This window comes from Pan troglodytes, chromosome 12 (genome assembly GCF_028858775.2).
Source record: "Pan troglodytes isolate AG18354 chromosome 12, NHGRI_mPanTro3-v2.0_pri, whole genome shotgun sequence".
NCBI classification, from domain to species: Eukaryota; Metazoa; Chordata; class Mammalia; order Primates; family Hominidae; genus Pan; species Pan troglodytes.
The window spans coordinates 98655957-98674645 of NC_072410.2; the positions used below are offsets into that span (position 1 = coordinate 98655957).

At 47.8% G+C, this 18689-nt stretch overlaps 2 protein-coding genes across 31 annotated transcripts in view; one reads left to right on the forward strand and one right to left on the reverse strand.

The window, feature by feature from the left end:
- The window catches only part of ITSN2 (intersectin 2), a 152231-nt gene extending 144021 nt beyond the window's left edge, over positions 1-8210 (forward strand). For 13 of the 14 annotated variants that reach the window (XM_024354234.3, XM_024354236.3, XM_063790063.1 and 10 more), the window contains 7 exons: positions 149-316; positions 1052-1267; positions 1866-1987; positions 2768-2850; positions 5782-5865; positions 6662-6835; positions 7297-8210. In XM_024354234.3, coding sequence (XP_024210002.2) covers positions 149-316; positions 1052-1267; positions 1866-1987; positions 2768-2850; positions 5782-5865; positions 6662-6835; positions 7297-7454 — 1005 coding nt within the window. In that variant the 3' untranslated portion in view covers positions 7455-8210. Of the gene's footprint in view, positions 1-148; positions 317-1051; positions 1268-1865; positions 1988-2767; positions 2851-4803; positions 4942-5781; positions 5866-6661; positions 6836-7296 lie in introns of those variants that run through there. The other variant, XM_024354239.3, reaches the window with a different exon arrangement.
- FAM228A (family with sequence similarity 228 member A) overlaps positions 1-18689 on the reverse strand; it is a 46991-nt gene that overhangs the window by 10524 nt on the left and 17778 nt on the right. For 15 of the 17 annotated variants that reach the window (XR_010149606.1, XR_010149605.1, XR_010149604.1 and 12 more), the window contains one exon: positions 10223-10489. The exons of the other annotated variants lie outside the window; for them this stretch is intronic. Coding sequence is in view for 11 of the 15 variants with exons in the window: in XM_054678277.2 (XP_054534252.1) it covers positions 10325-10489 (165 nt within the window). In the remaining 4 variants the exon portion in view is untranslated. Of the gene's footprint in view, positions 1-10222; positions 10490-18689 lie in introns of those variants that run through there. 17 annotated transcript variants of the gene reach the window in all.

Here is an 18689-nt window from a genome sequence, read left to right on the forward strand (position 1 = left end):
GGGCGGAAAGTGTCGTCTTGTTCACCGCCGCATTTCCAGGGCATGGAAGCAGTCCATAACATGGGGTTGGAGGAGCGGTCCTGCGAAGGTCCGGGTGGGCAGGTGAGAGACGCAGCTCCCCCATGTGATGCTGCCCACTCTTTTCCAGATTCTGGAGAACACCCCGGAGAGCCATGCGGACCATTCCTCCCTAAAGCTGGCCCTCGAGCGGGCAGAGGAGCTGTGCTCTCAAGTGAATGAGGGAGTTCGGGAGAAGGAAAACTCGGACCGACTGGAGTGGATCCAGGCACACGTGCAGTGTGAAGGCCTCGCGGAGGTCAGGCCTGTGTGGTTAAGCCGTGCGCCTCCAGGGAGGCTCTGGGTGGGGAACCAGCTCCGAGCCTTCCCTCACGTGGACAGTCTGCACCTTAGGCAGCCTGCGTGGACTCACCACCCTGCCCCTGCAAAGGCATTTTTTTTTCTTTTTTTTTGAGATGGAGTCTCACTCTGTTGCCCAGGCTGGAGTGCAGTGGCGAGATCATCTCGGCTCACTACAAGCTCTGCCTCCCGGGTTGGAGCGATTCTCTGGCCTCCATCTCCCAAGTAGCTGGGACTACAGGCATCTGCTACGATGCCCAGCTAATTTTCATATTTTTAGTGGAGCTGGGGTTTCACCATGTTGGCCAGGCTGGTCTTGAACTCCTGGCGTCAAGTGATCCTCCCGCCTCTGTCTCCCAACAGTGCTGGGATTGCAGGCATGAAGGGCATTCCTTCTTGGATTGTCATCTTCCTTTCTCCTAAGGAGAGAACACTGGGATTTTTTGTTTTGAGTTCTTTGAATTCAGCTGGTAGAATCAGTGTTCTGTGGCTAGAAGTAATGATTTTCACTGGGCCAGTTTGGACTCTGAAGAGTAATGTATTTAAGGATCTTTCATGCAAAGTGAATGATTCTAGCCACATTCCCACCTAGAAAACTCCACCACAGTATCCTCAGGCCCAGGGCACTGGCCTCTCAGGGGCACTGGATGGTTTGTGCCGGGATTTAAAAAGTGAAATTTTCTTTCTCTTTAAGCAACTTATTTTCAACTCTCTCACCAACTGCCTGGGGCCCCGGAAGCTCTTACACAGTGGGAAATTATACAAGACCAAGAGCAACAAGGAACTGCACGGATTCCTCTTCAATGACTTCCTGCTTCTTACCTACATGGTCAAGCAGTTTGCTGTTTCCTCTGGCTCTGAGAAACTTTTCAGCTCGAAGTCCAATGCTCAATTCAAAATGTATAAAACGGTGAGTATCACGCGTCTGGCAGTAGCATCAGGGGCCTAATGAGGTGTTGCCTCTATCTTAAGGCCTTCCTGGCAGACCCTGAGCTGGCCTTATGGGACCCTCCTCACCTGGTTCCAGATCGCTCGTGCTTCCTTTGCTGCTTCCCACGGGAAGGGCCCCATGCAGCTGGGCACTCCCCACCTGCCACAGGCCGTCAGCCAGATTCCAGCTGAGATTCTGGCTTCCTCCTGGCCAGCGTGACACCTGGGCTCACCACTGTGTGCATTCAGCATTGGGTCTCTGTAAGCCGAGCCCCAGCACAGCACCAGCGTTGCTAGCAGAGAGAGCCTTTTGCACCAGCCGTCATGGGCGCTCGGAGCTCCTGTCCCCACCCAGTCCCAACACCTGACCCACCTCGATAATGACTTTTCCAGAAATGGAGGCTTCATTGTTCTTACAAATGGAGGTTTCATTTGTTCTGTGTAGAAGACCTTAGACACTAGACCCCTTTCTCCTTCTCAACAAGGCTCTTCAGAACAAACAGAACTCTCTCTGGACATAGGCGGGTGGAGTGTTCTAGCCCATCTCACAGCCTGTGTTTTGGCCCTAATTCTTTCAGCCCATTTTCCTGAATGAAGTCTTGGTGAAACTGCCCACAGACCCTTCCAGCGATGAGCCTGTCTTCCACATTTCCCACATTGATCGGGTCTACACCCTCCGAACAGACAACATTAATGAGAGGTCAGTCCTGACCATGTGTGGCCTGCCTTGAACTCTGGGAGAAGGCCTGGACGTCTCCCTCTGCCATAAACCCATCTCCAGCCGTGCTCAAGCCCGACTAATTCTGTATCCTGAACCTCTCTTAACACGTCCCCTCTGCTCCAGTCCCATGGTAGGCCTTGGTCACTGCAGCTGCCTCCTAACATGCTTCCCGGCTTCTAGTCTCTCCCCACACCACTCAGCAGCCTTCCCAAATGGCAGATCAGCACCTGAGGCCCTGCTACAGTCCCTGCAGGGGCTGCCCGCAGGCGACAGCCCACTGTGCTTTGCTGGTTTCCGAGGCCTCCTTGGGCCGCAGGCCTCAGCCCTCGTCCCTCCACCTGCAGACTTTCGCCCCCCAGGCGCCCTTGTGTGGGTGCCATCCCCGCTGTTCCCAGCTTCCTTCGGGCTGCAGCTCCAACAGTGCCTCAGCGGCGCCAACCCGGGGGGTGCTGCTGCTCCTCTGTGTGCGCTAGAACCCCTCGTGCCAGGTGTCATCCGTGGGGCCAATGCATCATCTGTCTCCAGGTCCCAGCGCCTTGCGAGTGCCTGGCATTTTGTGGTCAGTCAAGAAGGGTCACTACCAGCTCTCATACTCCATTAGCATAAGCATCTTTCAGTTGACTAATATCAGGTCTTTGATAGGAAACTTGTGAAAGTTGAGGTTAGCAAAAGACTGAAGAACATGTGCAGAGCTCTGGGGCTCCACGCTGACCTGTGAGGGTGGGATGTGGCCAACGGCTGCCCCTGCTTCTCCCGTAGGACCGCCTGGGTGCAGAAGATCAAGGCGGCGTCTGAGCAGTACATCGACACCGAGAAGAAGAAGCGCGAGAAAGCTTACCAAGGTATCGGGGTGCCCGGAGGGTGGGACGCAGCCCCCAGGGGCCTAGGAATGCCGGCCACTGCTGCAGTCAGGCTGATGATATGGGGATGGGTCTGAAAGACCAGACCTGCTGCGGGATCAGACCAGAGAGCCCTCCCCTCTTGAAGCTGCCACTGCAAACCTCCCTGGGGCTCCTGCCCACACAGACACGGGCTGCCAGTGCCAGCTCCGGGACCTCCCTCTCTGCACCACCTCTATCCCCCCAACTCCACTGCACCTTCTCCACTCCTTTCTCTCCATGACTCACCTCTGGGCTGTGGTGCTCCATTACATGCCACACCTGTGGTCTGTCTCCCTTCAGCTCCTGAGCAGCCACTGCTCCTCCTCACCCTCCTCTAGGGCCTGCCATCCACCCTCTCCCTTTGCAGCCAGGGGGCCTAGACCCTAAGTCTGCCCTCTCCCCATCCTTCTGCCCCTGCCTCCTCCCCCTTCTCACTTCACCAGACTTCAGTCCACGTCCTGTCCCCACCAGTGACACCAGTGGCCTAGTTAGTGGCTCAGCTCACTTTCCCTGCCCCAGCTCCCTGCACTGATGGCAGTCACTGAGGCTCTGCCTTCCCTCTGGACCCCATGGCCGCCTTCCCAGCTCTTCTTCCACCCTTGCCCAGGCCTCTCCCCCACCTCTGTAGCGCTCTCCCTCGGGGACCCCACTGACCCCCAGCTTCAGGGTCAGGCTAGCCACACTCTCCCAACTCCCAAGCCCGCGCCTCTGAACAGCACCCTCCAGAGAACCACCTGCCCCACTGCTCCCACATCACACATCGGATTTTCCCAAGGGACCACCAGCCTCCTTCCAGCAGCAGCTCCTCCTGGGACCCTCTATGGATAGTAGTGTGGTCCCTGGCCACACAGGCCCCTCCCTGGCACCTCACACCTGGTCAGCTGCACTGGTCCTCCTCCCTCGCCACTTTCCCATCGCCCTTTCCTGTCCCCGTATCACAGGCCCCCTGATCTCCCACCCAGGCTGCAGCACAAGGCTCTCTTTCCTCTCTGCCACCCATCCTCTTCATTTCTGGAGTATTCTTTTTTCCAGAGCTGCTCTTATACCTCTTCCTGCTGAAGTATCTTCCCTATTGCCTCCAAATTAAGGACACATTTCTTACCCCACACTCAGGGCCCATCCCCACTATTACCTGCCACCCAGCCCCATCCCTAGCTCTTTCCTGTGCCCGGCCCATCCAGCTGCCTAGTTGAGCAGCCCATTGTTGCCCTGCCTGGCCTTCCCAGGTGAGCTCCCCCTCCAGCTCAAGTGCTCTGCCCTCACCTTAAATTCTTCCCATCCTTCAAGGCCCACGTCAAACACAGCCTCCTCCATGACACCCTCTTGCCCTAACCAGTGTGACTTCTACCTGGAGCCCCCGCTGTCCTGAGGCTGCGATCATCCTCCAGGCTCTCATCCTCTGTTGCCTCTGCTTGCGCCCTCTCAGTCCCTGCTTTTCTCACTTAATGGCCATAAGCTCCCTCAAGGCAACTCCCTCCCACCTCGGGGCCAGCATGTGACTTATGCCGGTGGGGCTCCAGATTTGTTGCACTGGTGATGTCCTCTCTGTTCATGGCACAGATCACTCACCTGCTCAGTGGAGCTGCAATGGTCTTTGTAAAGCACCCCCCACCCCACCCTGCCCCACCGTGGCCTTCAGACCAGAACTCCCACATTCTTCTCCAGCCTCCGCATGAATGCCAGGCCCCAACCTCCCTGCTGCATCTCCAGCTGTGCCAGGCCAGCCTGTGGCCTCCACCCCACAGGGGGCTTGTGCTCTGAGCCAGCTGCATCTCCACCTTCCTCCCCGCCGGCCCCCTGCATCTCCACCTTCCTTCCCGCCGGGCCCCCCCATGCAGCCTGCCCTCCTGCCTGGGCCTCCCACCAGCTTCCTGGCTGCTATAGTTGCAGCTCTTTATGTGTTTTTTTATTCAGGTTTCCCCTATTTTGTTATATACTCCTAAAAGGTATGTTTAAAACAGCTTTTGCTAATTTAATGTTATTTTAATGGTACTTTAAAAGCTTGCTGTTGAAAAATCAATGATCATTTCATAACACATATGATCTCTTAATTGGCCAAAGATGTCAATCCGGTTTTTCTGCCTGAGTGAGTTTTGCTTCCCATCAGCATCTGCATATGTTGCTGTGCATCGTCCGTGCGTTCAGTCCTTCCCACATTTGTCAATTACTTTGTGCCAGGCTCTGTGCTAGGCTTAACTGGGCCCGGACTTTGGTATCTGATGTTTAAATGTTGACCCTGCCATTTAGCAGCTCTGAGTGGATCACACTGCAGTCCTTTCTAAGCCTCAGTGTTTCTCATCAGTAAAATGGGGAGCTACATTATCAGGTAATTATGCAGTTTAAATAATATAATTTACATAAGTCTAGCACATGCCTAACACAAAGTAAGTATCCAGTAAATGTTAGCTGCTATTAAGTGCTGCACAAATACCATGTATTATCTTATTAATATTACTATTTGCTAGGCAATTGAGGGGTTAATATAAGGATGATCGAAACAGTCCATGCTCTACCCTGGCTCCTGTCTGGCAGAGGAGACAGACATTACACACGATTTCAGACCCAGCAGGCTGTGGGCTGCTCATAAGCGAGGGATACTGGATGCAGAGGAGGGAAGGGATCTGGGAGGTAGATGTGGGATCAGACCTGCATCTTGAAGGATGAGTAGGATGCTGACGGGCAGAGAAAGCAGGCAGGACAGAAAGAGCAAGCAGGGGCTTCCTAGCAGGCGACACAACCTGGGGAAAGGCACAGGGCAGCAAGATGCTGGGCTGTTGGGCCCAGGGCAGTGGCAGATGGGGACAGGGAGCCGGTAGTGTTATGGTTGGTTTGAAAGACAGGGTCTGCATCCTTGGAGAGGAGATTAATGAGACTTGTCTTCCTCTTTTGTAGCCCGCTCCCAAAAGACTTCAGGCATTGGGCGCCTGATGGTGCATGTCATTGAAGCTACAGAATTAAAAGCCTGCAAACCAAATGGTAAATACTGCTTTGATTCATTCAGCAGACATAACTGCCCTGCCCCAGTTTTTGCTGATGACTTTTTGAGACAGAGTCTCAGTGTGTAACCTAGGCTGGAGTGCAGTGGCACGATCTTGGCTCACTGCAACCTCTGCCTCTGGGGTACAAGTGATTCTCAAGGCTTAGCCTCCTGAGTAGCTGGGATTACAGGTGTGCACCACCACGCCTGGCAAATTTTTGTATTTTTAGTAGACACAGGGTTTCACCATGTTGGCCAGGCTGGTCTCGAACTCCTGACCTCAAGTGATCTGCCCGCCTCGGCCTCCCAAAGTGCTGGGATTACAGCACTTTGTCATTGACAAAGTGCCACTGCGCCCAGCCACTGATGACTCTTCTGAACATTGAATAAAGGAATGCTTTCTAACAGTGTGTCCAGTGCCACTAAAATGCGCATATTGGACCAATATTCTTATCACTGTTTTCCCAGTAAGTGCCAGTGTCCGCCTTCCCGAGTGTGTCTGCGCCGAGGAAGCATGCAGCAGGTTGCAATGACACTCACCCAGGATTGTTCCGTGCGGAGTGGTCCTGGCGGTGGAGCTCTCGGCCACTCCCCAGTTAATGCTGCTGTCAGCACTGGGAACTTGGAGACCCTGTTACTAGACCACAGGGATATGGTGCCCCAGGCAGCGGCTCCTGCTGCCATGGTCTTGAGTGACCCATTATCTGGAATCCTGCTTCTGCTCAGGGAGGGCACTGTCAGTGGCTTCGTTTTACCTGCATGCACCACATGTGTCTGTGGTTTGTTTTTGTTCAGGAAAGAGCAACCCATACTGTGAAATCCGCATGGGCTCCCAGAGCTACACCACCAGGACCATCCAGGACACACTCGATCCCAAGTGGAATTTTAACTGCCAGTTCTTTATTAAGGATCTCTACCAAGATGTGCTGTGTCTCACCCTGTTTGACAGAGACCAGTTTTCACCAGATGGTAAGTGTCGCTCAGCCAGGGGATCTAAAGGCTTTCCCAGTTTCCTAGATCCTGGAGTCCAGATCTAGGGGCCTCAGCTGTGTGCAGACCCCATGCCACTTCAGGGAAGTGACACAGGCCTGTGTCATCTCGCTTTGGCAGCAGGTGGGTGGCCTTCCTCAGGGGAGGAGGTGGCCTGAGATGTGTTTCAGGTCTTTGACCCATCACTCCCTACACACACGACGTGAACACCACTCCTGGAGCATTCTCAGAATGGAGATTTGAATTCCATGTGGCAGCTTCTCACACACAAACCTGCCATCATTCCCCACACACCCACTCACGACATTCAACAGCCATGAGCCAAAAGAAGTTCCTTGTTTCAGATTTGAAGGTTTTATGAATCCACTTCTTCCGGATGTAGCTCTTTAATGATTTTATAAAGAAGAAAGACTTCTGACTCTCCTGTGTTTATTCACCAGATTTCCTGGGTCGTACTGAAATTCCAGTGGCAAAAATTCGAACAGAACAGGAAAGCAAAGGCCCTATGACCCGCCGACTGCTGCTGCATGAGGTCCCCACCGGGGAGGTCTGGGTCCGCTTTGACCTGCAGCTTTTTGAGCAAAAAACTCTCCTGTAGGGGTTCTAAAGGACAGCACCAGCGGGACAGCCCACAAGGCTGGGGCTGGAGAATGAGAGACTGCGCTCTCTTGGGGCTGAGGAAGCACCATGCAGCTTCACCCCTCACAAAGCCATGCACGCTGGGGGCTCTGTTTTCCTGCACACTAAATAGCTAGCAATCTATGCAAACACCTTTCCCATAAAGAAACCAAACCCCATAGTACAGTGCCTTGTCCTAGTGTTCACATGTTCAGCTCTGTTTAGATGCCAAGGTTTCCATTTTCAGGGCTATAAAAAGTATTACTTGGAAATGAGGCATCAGACCACCAGATGTTACCGCTCGGTTGAATGTGTCCACCGTGGAGTGGTTTGGTGACGCTGTAACCATTCCACGCCAGTGACCTCTGCTGGGTCACAGCCACTCAGGAGGGGAAGGGTCAGGATGAGAGGCTGCAGCCTCGACACTTGCGCGGCCTGATACTGAAATAGCGTCTACTCGTGCACTGAATAAAAACAGAAACTTGATCATTTTATTCCTGATTAGATTTTATCACTCTCTGCTAAGACAATATAGTCTGGAGTATAAGTGGGAAAGCTTGATTTAAATACTGTGAACTCTAATAATGTGGAAAATATTTTTCAACTTTAATTTTCTGAAGTATAAATTATTTATGTAAATTCATTGTTTTTGCATATTTCTTAGGACATGCATCTTTAAGCTTTATCATTGCCCATATGTACAGAAAGAGAATAAAGACATATGTTTATGGATGGAGCTTCTGTCAAAGTCTGACTGATTTACTTTCTATATGAAAGCTGCTTTTTTTCTTTTTAATTTTCTCAGCCAGATGAAAGGCTCTTAAAAGGTACCTTCACAAGTTGCCTATAATGAAACCAAGTTTCCTTCCTGGTACGTGGGAAAACCAAGGACAGAGTGAGGATGAGGTCAGGAGACCCAGGGCCTCATCTTGACTCTGCCACTAATTTGCTCTGTGACTTTGGTGAATCTACCTCGTGTTTCTGGGGCTGGGTTTCTTTAATGGGTGAAATGGATGATTTCTGTGGGAGCTACTGACCCTCCTTCAGCTTGCCTCATCGAGTGATAACCTCAGGGTAACTTACAGCAAAGAAATGCACACAGGTCTTACACACTAAACCCAGTAAAAACTGGGAAAAGATCTGCCCTTTTTTTTTTTTTTTTTTTTTTTGAGACAGAGTCTCACTCTGTCACCCAGGCTGGAGTGCAGTGGTCTGATCTCAGCTCACTGCAACCTCCGCCTCCTGGGTTCAAGCAATTCTCCTGCCTCAGCCTCCTGAGTAGCTGGGACTACAGGCGCCCACCACCATACCCAGCTAAATTTTGTATTTTTAGTAGAGACGGGGTTTCACCATGTTGGCCAGGCTGGTCTCAAACTCCTGACCTCAAGTGATCCGCCTGCCTGAGCCTCCCAAAGTGCTGGGATTACAGGCATGAGCCACTGTGCCCGGCCAGATAAGTCCTTTTGAAGGAATCATTTGAATTGCTAGGGCCCTGATTTCTAAGGGAGCAGGTCTCCAGGCAGCTAGAGGAACAAGGAAGGATTCAAATGTCCCAAGGGCTTGGGCCTCCACCCTAGCCCCCGCTTCTGTTTAAACATAATTGCTGGGCAAAGGACTGGGAAACAGAACCGGCACATTCAGATTTAAAAATCCATCACTCACTCAGGTATAGATCCTGGGCACTGATTGGTTAAAATATAGACATAAAAAAACGTAAGAGATATCACTGGATATATGAAACCTAAACAACTGAACATATTGCTTGCTTGTGGGAAAGTGGGTAGTCAGGCCCAGTCTCACGGAGCAGAGTGAACTGCTAGCTGTCTCTAGGGTTGGGGCTTGTTGGTCACAAGGCCAGCCTGGCTGATGTCAGCAGCAAGGCTGCCCTGATGACTCAAAACCAGCTCTAGGCTTACTGGGAACGAGAGCTACGGAACCGTCCTGTGTTCCCAGGGCTGCGGGGACCGTAATCCTCACTGTGGCGAGTGCCATTTCTCCACTGCTAGATATGACAGGACTTTTTGGTCAGATTTAGGGCAGAGGAGCATCAGGACCAGAGTCAGACAACCTCTATGAAACCACGGACCACACGGAGCGTCAGCACACCCGGCCACTCCAGCTGTCCCCTTACGCCTAGGAGCGCACACCTGCCCCTTGAGAAATCAAATGTAAGCCTGACTTTTGGGAGGATGTGGGGTGTGCCTGAGTCTCCATACCCCGAGTCTCTATCCCGAGTCTCCATACCCCGAGTCTCCATACCCGAGTCTCCGTACCCCAAGACTCCATACCCCCGAGTCTGTACTGCCTGAGTCTCTGTACCGCCTGAGTCTATGTACCTCCACCCCAGCAGGACCTGGCATATGTGCCTCATGCGCCCAGACATCTCCCCTCTGCTGAGAACCCCCCTCAGCAGGTCCCTCCAGTGCTCTTCAGGAGCAGGTGCCATGGCCGGAGAGGGGCACTCCGCTCTCTTAAAAGGCAACCCAAATTGTGAGCAATTTCATGACCAAGTCTGAGTGCATGTGAGGAGGGGATAAATGTGTTGTGTGGCACCTGAGGGACTGGCCTGAGAGAACACTGCCACCTCTGAGCTAGGGGACTGCCACCTCTGAGCAGCTCACCAGGCCTCAGAGCATTGTGTGTTGGGAGAGGATAATAGTATCTTACTGCGAAAACTTTTCAGTGAACAAAGTACCTCACAGGGTTCCTGGTTCACAACAGGAGCTCAATAAATAAGAACTCCTGTGATTTGGGTATTTCTTGCAATTTATTTCCACTTCTGGAGAAAGAAAATATGTTTAGAGTATTTTAACTGCTGTACAGACACTGCCAAGTCAAGTCCACGAAGCTTCAGTACCAAGGGTGGCCCTGCCTGGCCACCTTCTGCAGGGAGGCCAGGTGCTGCCCCAGGACCTCAGCTGTCATCACTCTTCTTCCCACAGGCTGGGGACCCCTGTGCTGTTGGCTGTCCCCAGCAGCCCAGGAACGGGGTCTCTGCTGTCTGGTTCCTAAAACCTAGTGACAGAAGAGAAGGGCTAAGTGTGGTGCAGGGATGCGGGGCTTACAGGTGCAGCGAGGACCCCCGCTGACTCTGCCCCACACTCAGCCCTCCTGCTGGAGCTAAGACTCCCGTTTCAGGCAGGTTTCCAGCCGGCCCTCTTGCTTTACCTCTCTCTCTCTCTGTCTGGTTCCTGCCAACTCTCAGACAAGGCTGTCTGTATCTTTGAACTCCACAAATAACTAATCTTTTTGTGGTATGTACAGCAGAGATGACCAGCTGTCCACAAAATGCTCTCCTGCCATTGTAGGCAGACCAGCCATGGAATACTTTTCCCCATGCCCCTTCACCCTACAGTTAGGAACAGACATGGAACTGGGTCCTAGCCCAGGGAACATCAGAGGAAATGACATGCCGCCTCCAGCCCGGCCCACATACACCTGACTCCCAGGAAGAACTCATCCACGATCTCTTCCCTTTTCAGGTTGATAGGAATGAGTTCCTAGTGCAACCTCGGAAGCCAGGTGCTGAAGATGACACAGGCCCATGAGATAGGACCCGAAAGACCACACCGAGAGGGACAGCCTGCTGACCCACTGGGACAGTGCCAGGACATAAGCAAAACTTAACTGCTACTGCATTTAAACCTCAGTCCACTTGGGTCTACTAGTGTAGCCCACCCAACCATTAAGGGTAGAACTGACCACAGTCACATTAAGATCTGATATAAACAAGTGGGACTATATCAAACTAAAAAGCTTCTGCACAGCGAACAAAAAGGCAACCTACAGAAAGGGAGAAAATATTTCCAAACCATGTATCAAATAAAAGGTTAATATCCAAAATATATAAGGAACTCATTCACCTCAATAGCAAAAAAGTGAGTAACCCAATTTAAAAATGAGGACAGAGCCTGAACAGAGATTTCTCCAAAGCCTCCTTCCTGCCCCCCTAGAAATGTACAGATGGTCAACAGGTATATAAAAAGGTGCTCAACGTCACTAATCATCAAGGAAATGCAAATCAAAACCACAATGAGATGTCACCTCACACCTGTTAGGTTGGCTATTATGAAAAAGTCGAAAGATAACAAGCGTTCCCTTGTATGGGACTGTTAGATAAGAGTTCTACATTTATTTTCAAAGGATATGTCAGTATGTTCAATTATTTGGCTTCTACTTTCAAACTTCCTCGTAAAGCAACCTTTTTCAATTACGTGCTCCACCCTGACTCATTCTGATCACCTGCTCCACCCTAACTCATTCCAATTACCTGCTACCTGCTCTGCCCTGACTCCCGCCAAAGCGCTCACCCCGTCACTCTCTTTAAATTCGCCAGTTGGAATTAGTTTAGCCTGTGCGGTCTAACCCTGGCCAATAGGGGAACGACACAGCCGCAGGGGCCACGTGCGTCAGGGATAAGAACCCTTTCTCCTCCCTTGTCCAAGTGTGCACCCACCATTGCTCCATCTGTAAGGGCGCACCCTTCTATATAGAAGTATCTTGCCTTGGGGCTGGGTGCAATGGCTCACACCTGTAATCCCAGCACTTTGGGAGGCCAAGGCAGGCGGATCATGAGGTCAGGAGATTGAGACCATCCTGGCTAACACGGTGAAACCCCGCCTCTACTAAAAATAAAAAAAATTAGCCGGGCGTGCTGGCAGGCACCTGTAGTCCCAGCTACTTGGGAGGCTGAGGCAGGAGAATGGTGTGAACCTGGGAGCCAGAGCTTGCAGTGAGCCGAGATCAGTCACTGCACTCCAGCCTGGGTGACAGAGTGAGACTCCGTCTCAAAGAGTACAATGGGGACAGTAAATTTAGATAGCCATTACCAATTTTAGTTAGTCAACAACAATAATTAGAAGTACCTTGCCTTGCTGAGAATTAAAAAGAAAATCTTATATTCGAGTGGTATTTCTTTTGTGGCACCGAAACTTTATATATAACAGGATGCTTGTCTGTTAGAAGGAAAACTAACAAACAGAAAGGACATCCACACCAAAAACCCATCTGTACGTCACCATCATCAAAGACCAAAAGTAGACAAAAACCACAAAGATGGGGAAAAAATAGAGCAGAAAAACTGGAAACTATAAAAAGCAGAGCGCCTCTCCTCCTCCAAAGGAACGCAGTTCCTCACCAGCAACAGAACAAAGCTGGACAGAGAATGACTTTGACGAGTTGAGAGAAGAAGGCTTCAGACGATCAAACTACTCTGAGCTACAGGAGGAAATTCAAACCAATGGCAAAGAAGTTAAAAACTTTGAAAAAAAATTAGACGAATGGCTACCTAAAATATCCAATGCAGAGAAGTCCTTAAAGGAGCTGATGGAGCTGAAAGCCAAGGCTCAAGAACTACGTGAAGAATGCAGAAGCCTCAGGAGCCGATGCGATCAACTGGAAGAAAGGGTATCAGTGATGGAAGACGAAATGAATGAAATGAAGTGAGAAGGGAAGTTTAGAGAAAAAAGAATAAAAAGAAACGAACAAAGCCTCCAAGAAATATGGGACTATGTGAAAAGACCAAATCTACGTCTGATTGGTGTACCTGAAAGTGATGGGGAGAATGGAACCAAGTTGGAAAACACTCTGCAGGATATTATCCAAGAGAACTTCCCCAATCTAGCAAGGCAGGCCAACATTCAGATTCAGGAGATACAGAGAAAGCCACAAAGATAGTCCTCGAGAAGAGCAACTCCAAGACACATAATTGTCAGATTCACCAAAGTTGAAATGAAGGAAAAAATGTTAAGGGCAGCCAGAGAGAAAAGTCGGGTTACCCACAAAGGGAAGCCCATCAGACTAACAGCTGATCTCTCGGCAGAAACTCTACCAGCCAGAAGAGAGTGGGGGCCGATATTCAACATTCTTAAAGAAAAGAATTTTCAACCCGGAATTTCATATCCAGCCAAAATAAGCTTCATAAGTGAAGGAGAAATAAAATACTTTACAGACAAGCAAATGCTGAGAGATTTTGTCACCAACCAGGCCTGGCCTAAAAGAGCTCCTGAAGGAAGCACCAAACATGGAAAGGAACAACTGGTACCAGCCACTGCAAAAACATACCAAAATGTAAAGACCATCAAGGCTAGGAAGAAACTGCATCAACTAATGAGCAAAATAACCAGCTAACATCATAATGACAGGACCAAATTCACACATAACAATATTAACTTTAAATGTAAATGGGCTAAATGCTCCAATTAAAAGACACAGACTGACAAATTGGATAAGGAGTCAAGACCCATCAGTGTGCTGTATTCAGGAAACCCATCTCACATGCAGACACACACATAGGCTCAAAATAAAGGGATGGAGGAAGATTTACCAAGCAAATGGAAAACAAAAAAAGGCAGGGGTTGCAATCCTAGTCTCTGATAAAACAGACTTTCAACCAACAAAGATCAAAAGAGACAAAGAAGGCCATTATATAATGGTAAAGGGATCAATTCAACAAGAAGAGCTAACTATCCTAAATATATATGCACCCAATACAGGAGCACCTAGATTCATAAAGCAAGTCCTTAGTGACCTACAAAGAGACTTAGACTCCCACACAATAACAATAGGAGACTTTAACACCCCATTGTCAACATTAGACAGATCAATGAGACAGAAAGTTAACAAGGATACCCAGGAATTGAACTCAGCTCTGCACCAAGCAGATCTAATAGACATCTACAGAACTCTCCACCCCAAATCAACAGAATATACATTTTTTTCAGCACACCACACCTATTCCAAAATTGACCACATAGTTGGAAGTAAAACACTCCTCAGCAAACGTAAAAGAACAGAAATTATAACAAACTGTCTCTCAGACCACAATGCAATCAAACTAGAACTCATGATTAAGAAACTCACTCAAAACCGCTCAACTACATGGAAACTGAACAACCTGCTCCTGAATGACTACTGGGTATATAACGAAATGAAGGCAGAAATAAAGATGTTCTTTGAAACCAACAAAAACAAAGACACAACATACCAGAATCTCTGGGACACATTCAAAGCAGTGTGTAGAGGGAAATTTATAGCACTAAATGCCCACAAGAGAAAGCAGGAAAGATCCAAAATTGACACCCTAACGTCACAATTAAAAGAACTAGGAAAGCAAGAGCAAACACATTCAAAAGCTAGCAGAAGGCAAGAAATAACTAAAATCAGAGCAGAAATGAAGGAAATAGAAACACAAAAAACCCTTCAAAAAATCAATGAATCCAGGAGCTGGTTTTTTGAAAAGATCAACAAAATTGATAGACCGCTAGCAAGACTAATAAAGAAGAAAAGAGAGAAGAATCAAATAGACGCAATAAAAAATGATAAAGGGGGTATCACCACCGATCCCACAGAAATACAAACTACCATCAGAGAATACTACAAACACCTCTACGCAAATAAACTAGAAAATCTAGAAGAAATGGATAAATTCCTCGACACATACACCCTCCCAAGACTAAACCAGGAAGAAGTTGAATCTATGAATAGACCAATAACAGGCTCTGAAATTGTGGCAATAATCAATTGCTTACCAACCAAAAAAAGTCCAGGTCCAGATGAATTCACAGCCGAATTCTACCAGAGGTACAAGGAGGAGCTGGTACCATTCCTTCTGAAACTATTCCAATCAATAGAAAAAGAGGGAATCCTCCCTAACTCATTTTATGAGGCCAGCATCATCCTGATACCAAAGCCTGACAGAGACACAACCAAAAAAGAGAATTTTAGACCAATATCCTTGATGAACATTGTTGCAAAAATCCTCAATAAAATACTGGCAAACTGAATCCAGCAGCACATCAAAAAGCTTATCCACCATGATCAACTGGGCTTCATCCCTGGGATGCAAGGCTGGTTCAACATACGCAAATCAATGAATGTAATCCAGCATATAAACAGAACCAAAGACAAAAACCACATGATTATCTCAATAGATGCAGAAAAGGCCTTGGACAAAATTCAACAACCCTTCATGCTAAAAACTCTCAATAAATTAGGTACTGATAGGACCTATCTCAAAATAATAAGAGCTATCTATGACAAACTCACAGCCAATATCATACTGAATGGGCAAAAACTGGAAGCATTCCCTTTGAAAACTGGTACAAGACAGGGATGCCCTCTCTCACCACTCCTATTCAACATAGTGTTGGAAGTTCTGGCCAGGGCAATGAGGCAGGAGAAGGAAATAAAGGGTATTCAATTAGGAAAAGAGGAAGTCAAATTGTCCCTGTTTGCAGATGACATGATTGTACCTCTAGAAAACCCCATTGTCTCAGCCCAAAATCTCCTTAAACTGATAAGGAACTTCAGCAAAGTCTCAGGATACAAAATCAATGTACAAAAATCACAAGCATTCTTATACACCAATAACAGACAAACAGAGAGCCAAATCATGAGTGAACTCCCATTCACAATTGCTTCAAAGAGAATAAAATACCTAGGAATCCAACTTACAAGGGATGTGAAGGACCTCTTCAAGGAGAACTACAAACCACTGCTCAATGAAATAAAAGAGGATACAAACAAATGGAAGAACATTCCATGCTCATGGGTAGGAAGAATCAATATCATGAAAATGGCCATACTGCCCAAGGTAATTTATAGATTCAATGCCATCCCCATCAAGCTACCAATGACTTTCTTCACAGATTGGAAAAAACTACTTTAAAGTTCATATGGAACCAAAAAAGAGCCCACATCACCAAGTCAATCCTAAGCCAAAAGAACAAAGCTGGAGGCATCACACTACCTGACTTCAAACTATACTACAAGGCTACAGTAACCAAAACAGCATGGTACTGGTACCAAAACAGAGATATAGATCAATGGAACAGAAAAGAGCCCTCAGAAATAATGCCACATATCTACAACCATCTGATCTTTGACAAACCTGAGAAAAACAAGCAATGGGGAAAGGATTCTCTATTTAATAAATGGTGCTGGGAAAACTGGCTAGCCATATGTAGAAAGCTGAAACTGGATCCCTTCCTTACACCTCATACAAAAATTAATTCAAGATGGATTAAAGACTTACATGTTAGACCTAAAACCATAAAAACCCTAGAAGAAAACCTAGGCAATACCATTCAGGACATAGGCATGGGCAAGGACTTCAATTACCAAAAGCAATGGCAACAAAAGCCAAAATTGACAAATGGGATCTAATTAAACTAAAGAGCTTCTGCACAGCAAAAGAAACTACCATCAGAGTGAACAGGCAACCTACAGAATGTCAGAAAATTTTTGCAACCTACTCATCTGACAAAGGGCTAATATCCAGAATCTACAATGAACTCAAACAAATTTACAAGAAAAAACAAACAACCCCATCAAAAAGTGGGCGAAGGACATGAACAGACACTTCTCAAAAGAAGACATTTATGCAGCCAAAAATCACATGAAAAAATGCTCATCATCACTGGCCATCAGAGAAATGCAAATCAAAACCACAATGAGATACCATCTCACACCAGTTAGAATGGCGATCATTAAAAAGTCAGGAAACAACAGGTGCTGGAGAGGATGTGGAGAAATAGGAACACTTTTACACTGTTGGTGGGACTGTAAACTAGTTCAACCATTGTGGAAGTCAGTGTGGCGATTCCTCAGGGATCTAGAACTAGAAATACCATTTGACCCAGCCATCCCATTACTGGGTATATACCCAAAGGATTATAAATCATGCTGCTATAAAGACACATGCACACGTATATTTATAGCAGCACTATTCACAATAGCAAAGACTTGGAACCAACCTAAATGTCCAACAACGATAGACTGGATTAAGAAAATGTGGCACATATACACCATGGAATACTATGCAGCCATAAAAAATGATGAGTCCTTTGTAGGGACATGGATGAAACTGGAAACCATCATTCTCAGCAAACTATCGCAAGGACAAAAAACCAAACACTGCACGTTCTCACTCATAGGTGGGAATTGAACAGTGAGAACACATGGACACAGGAAGGGGAACATCACACTCTGGAGACTGTTGTGGGGTGGGGGGAGGGGGGAGGGATAGCATTAGGAGATATACCTAATGCTAAATGACGAGTTAATGGGTACAGCACACCAACATGGCACATGTATACATATGTAACAAACCTGCACATTGTGCACATGTACCCTAAAACTTAAAGTATAATAATAATAAAATTAAAAAAAAATAACAGTACCCTTGTACACTGTTGGTGGAATGTAGATCACTACAGCCATTATGGAAAACAGCATGGAGGTTTCCAAAAAAAACTAAAAATAGAATGACCATACAATTCAGCAATCCCACTTCCAGGTGTATATACATATATTCAAAGGAAATAAAATCACCATCTTGAAGGGATATCTACACTCCCGTGTTCACTGCAGCATTATTCACAATAGCCAAGAAATGGGAACAACCTAAGTGTCTGCTGACATGAACTGGTAAAGAAAATGCATATGGTACACATACCATGGACCAATAACCCGCCTGAGAAGAGAAGGAAGTCCTGTCATTTGCAACAACATAGGTGAACGTGGAGGATGTTATGCTAAGTGAAAGAAGCCAGGCACAGAAAGACAAATACTGCCTGATCTCATATTGTCAGAGGTGTGTGAACCAGGGCAACTACATCTTAAATAGGAGCTGGGTAAAATAAGGCTAAAGCCTACTGGGTTGCATTCCCAGACGGTGAGGCATTCTAACTCACAGGATGAGATAGGAGGTCAGCACAAAATACAGGTCATAAAGACCTTGCTGATAAAACAGGCTAATAAAAAAGAGCCAGCCAAAACCCACCAAAACCAAGATGGCGACGACAATGACCTCTCGTCACCCTCACTGCTACACTCCCACCAGCGCCATGACAGTTTATAGATGCCATGGCAAGGTCAGAAAGTTACCCTATATGGTCTAAAAGGGGAGGCAAGAATAATCCACCCCTTATTTAGCATATCATCAAGAAATAACCATAAAATGAGCAACCAGCAGCCCTCAGGGCTGCTCTATGGAGTGGTCGTTCTTTTATTCCTTTACTTTCTCAATAAACTTGCTTTCACTTTGCACTGTGGACTGGCCGTGAATTCTTTCTTGCTTGAGATCCAACAAACCTCTCTTGAGGTCTGGATCAGGACCCCTTTCCTGTAACAATATGTGGTATCTAAAGATGTCAAACCAATCCAGAGTAGAAGGGTGGATACCAGAGTCAGGGCGTGGGGGCAGTGAGGTGAC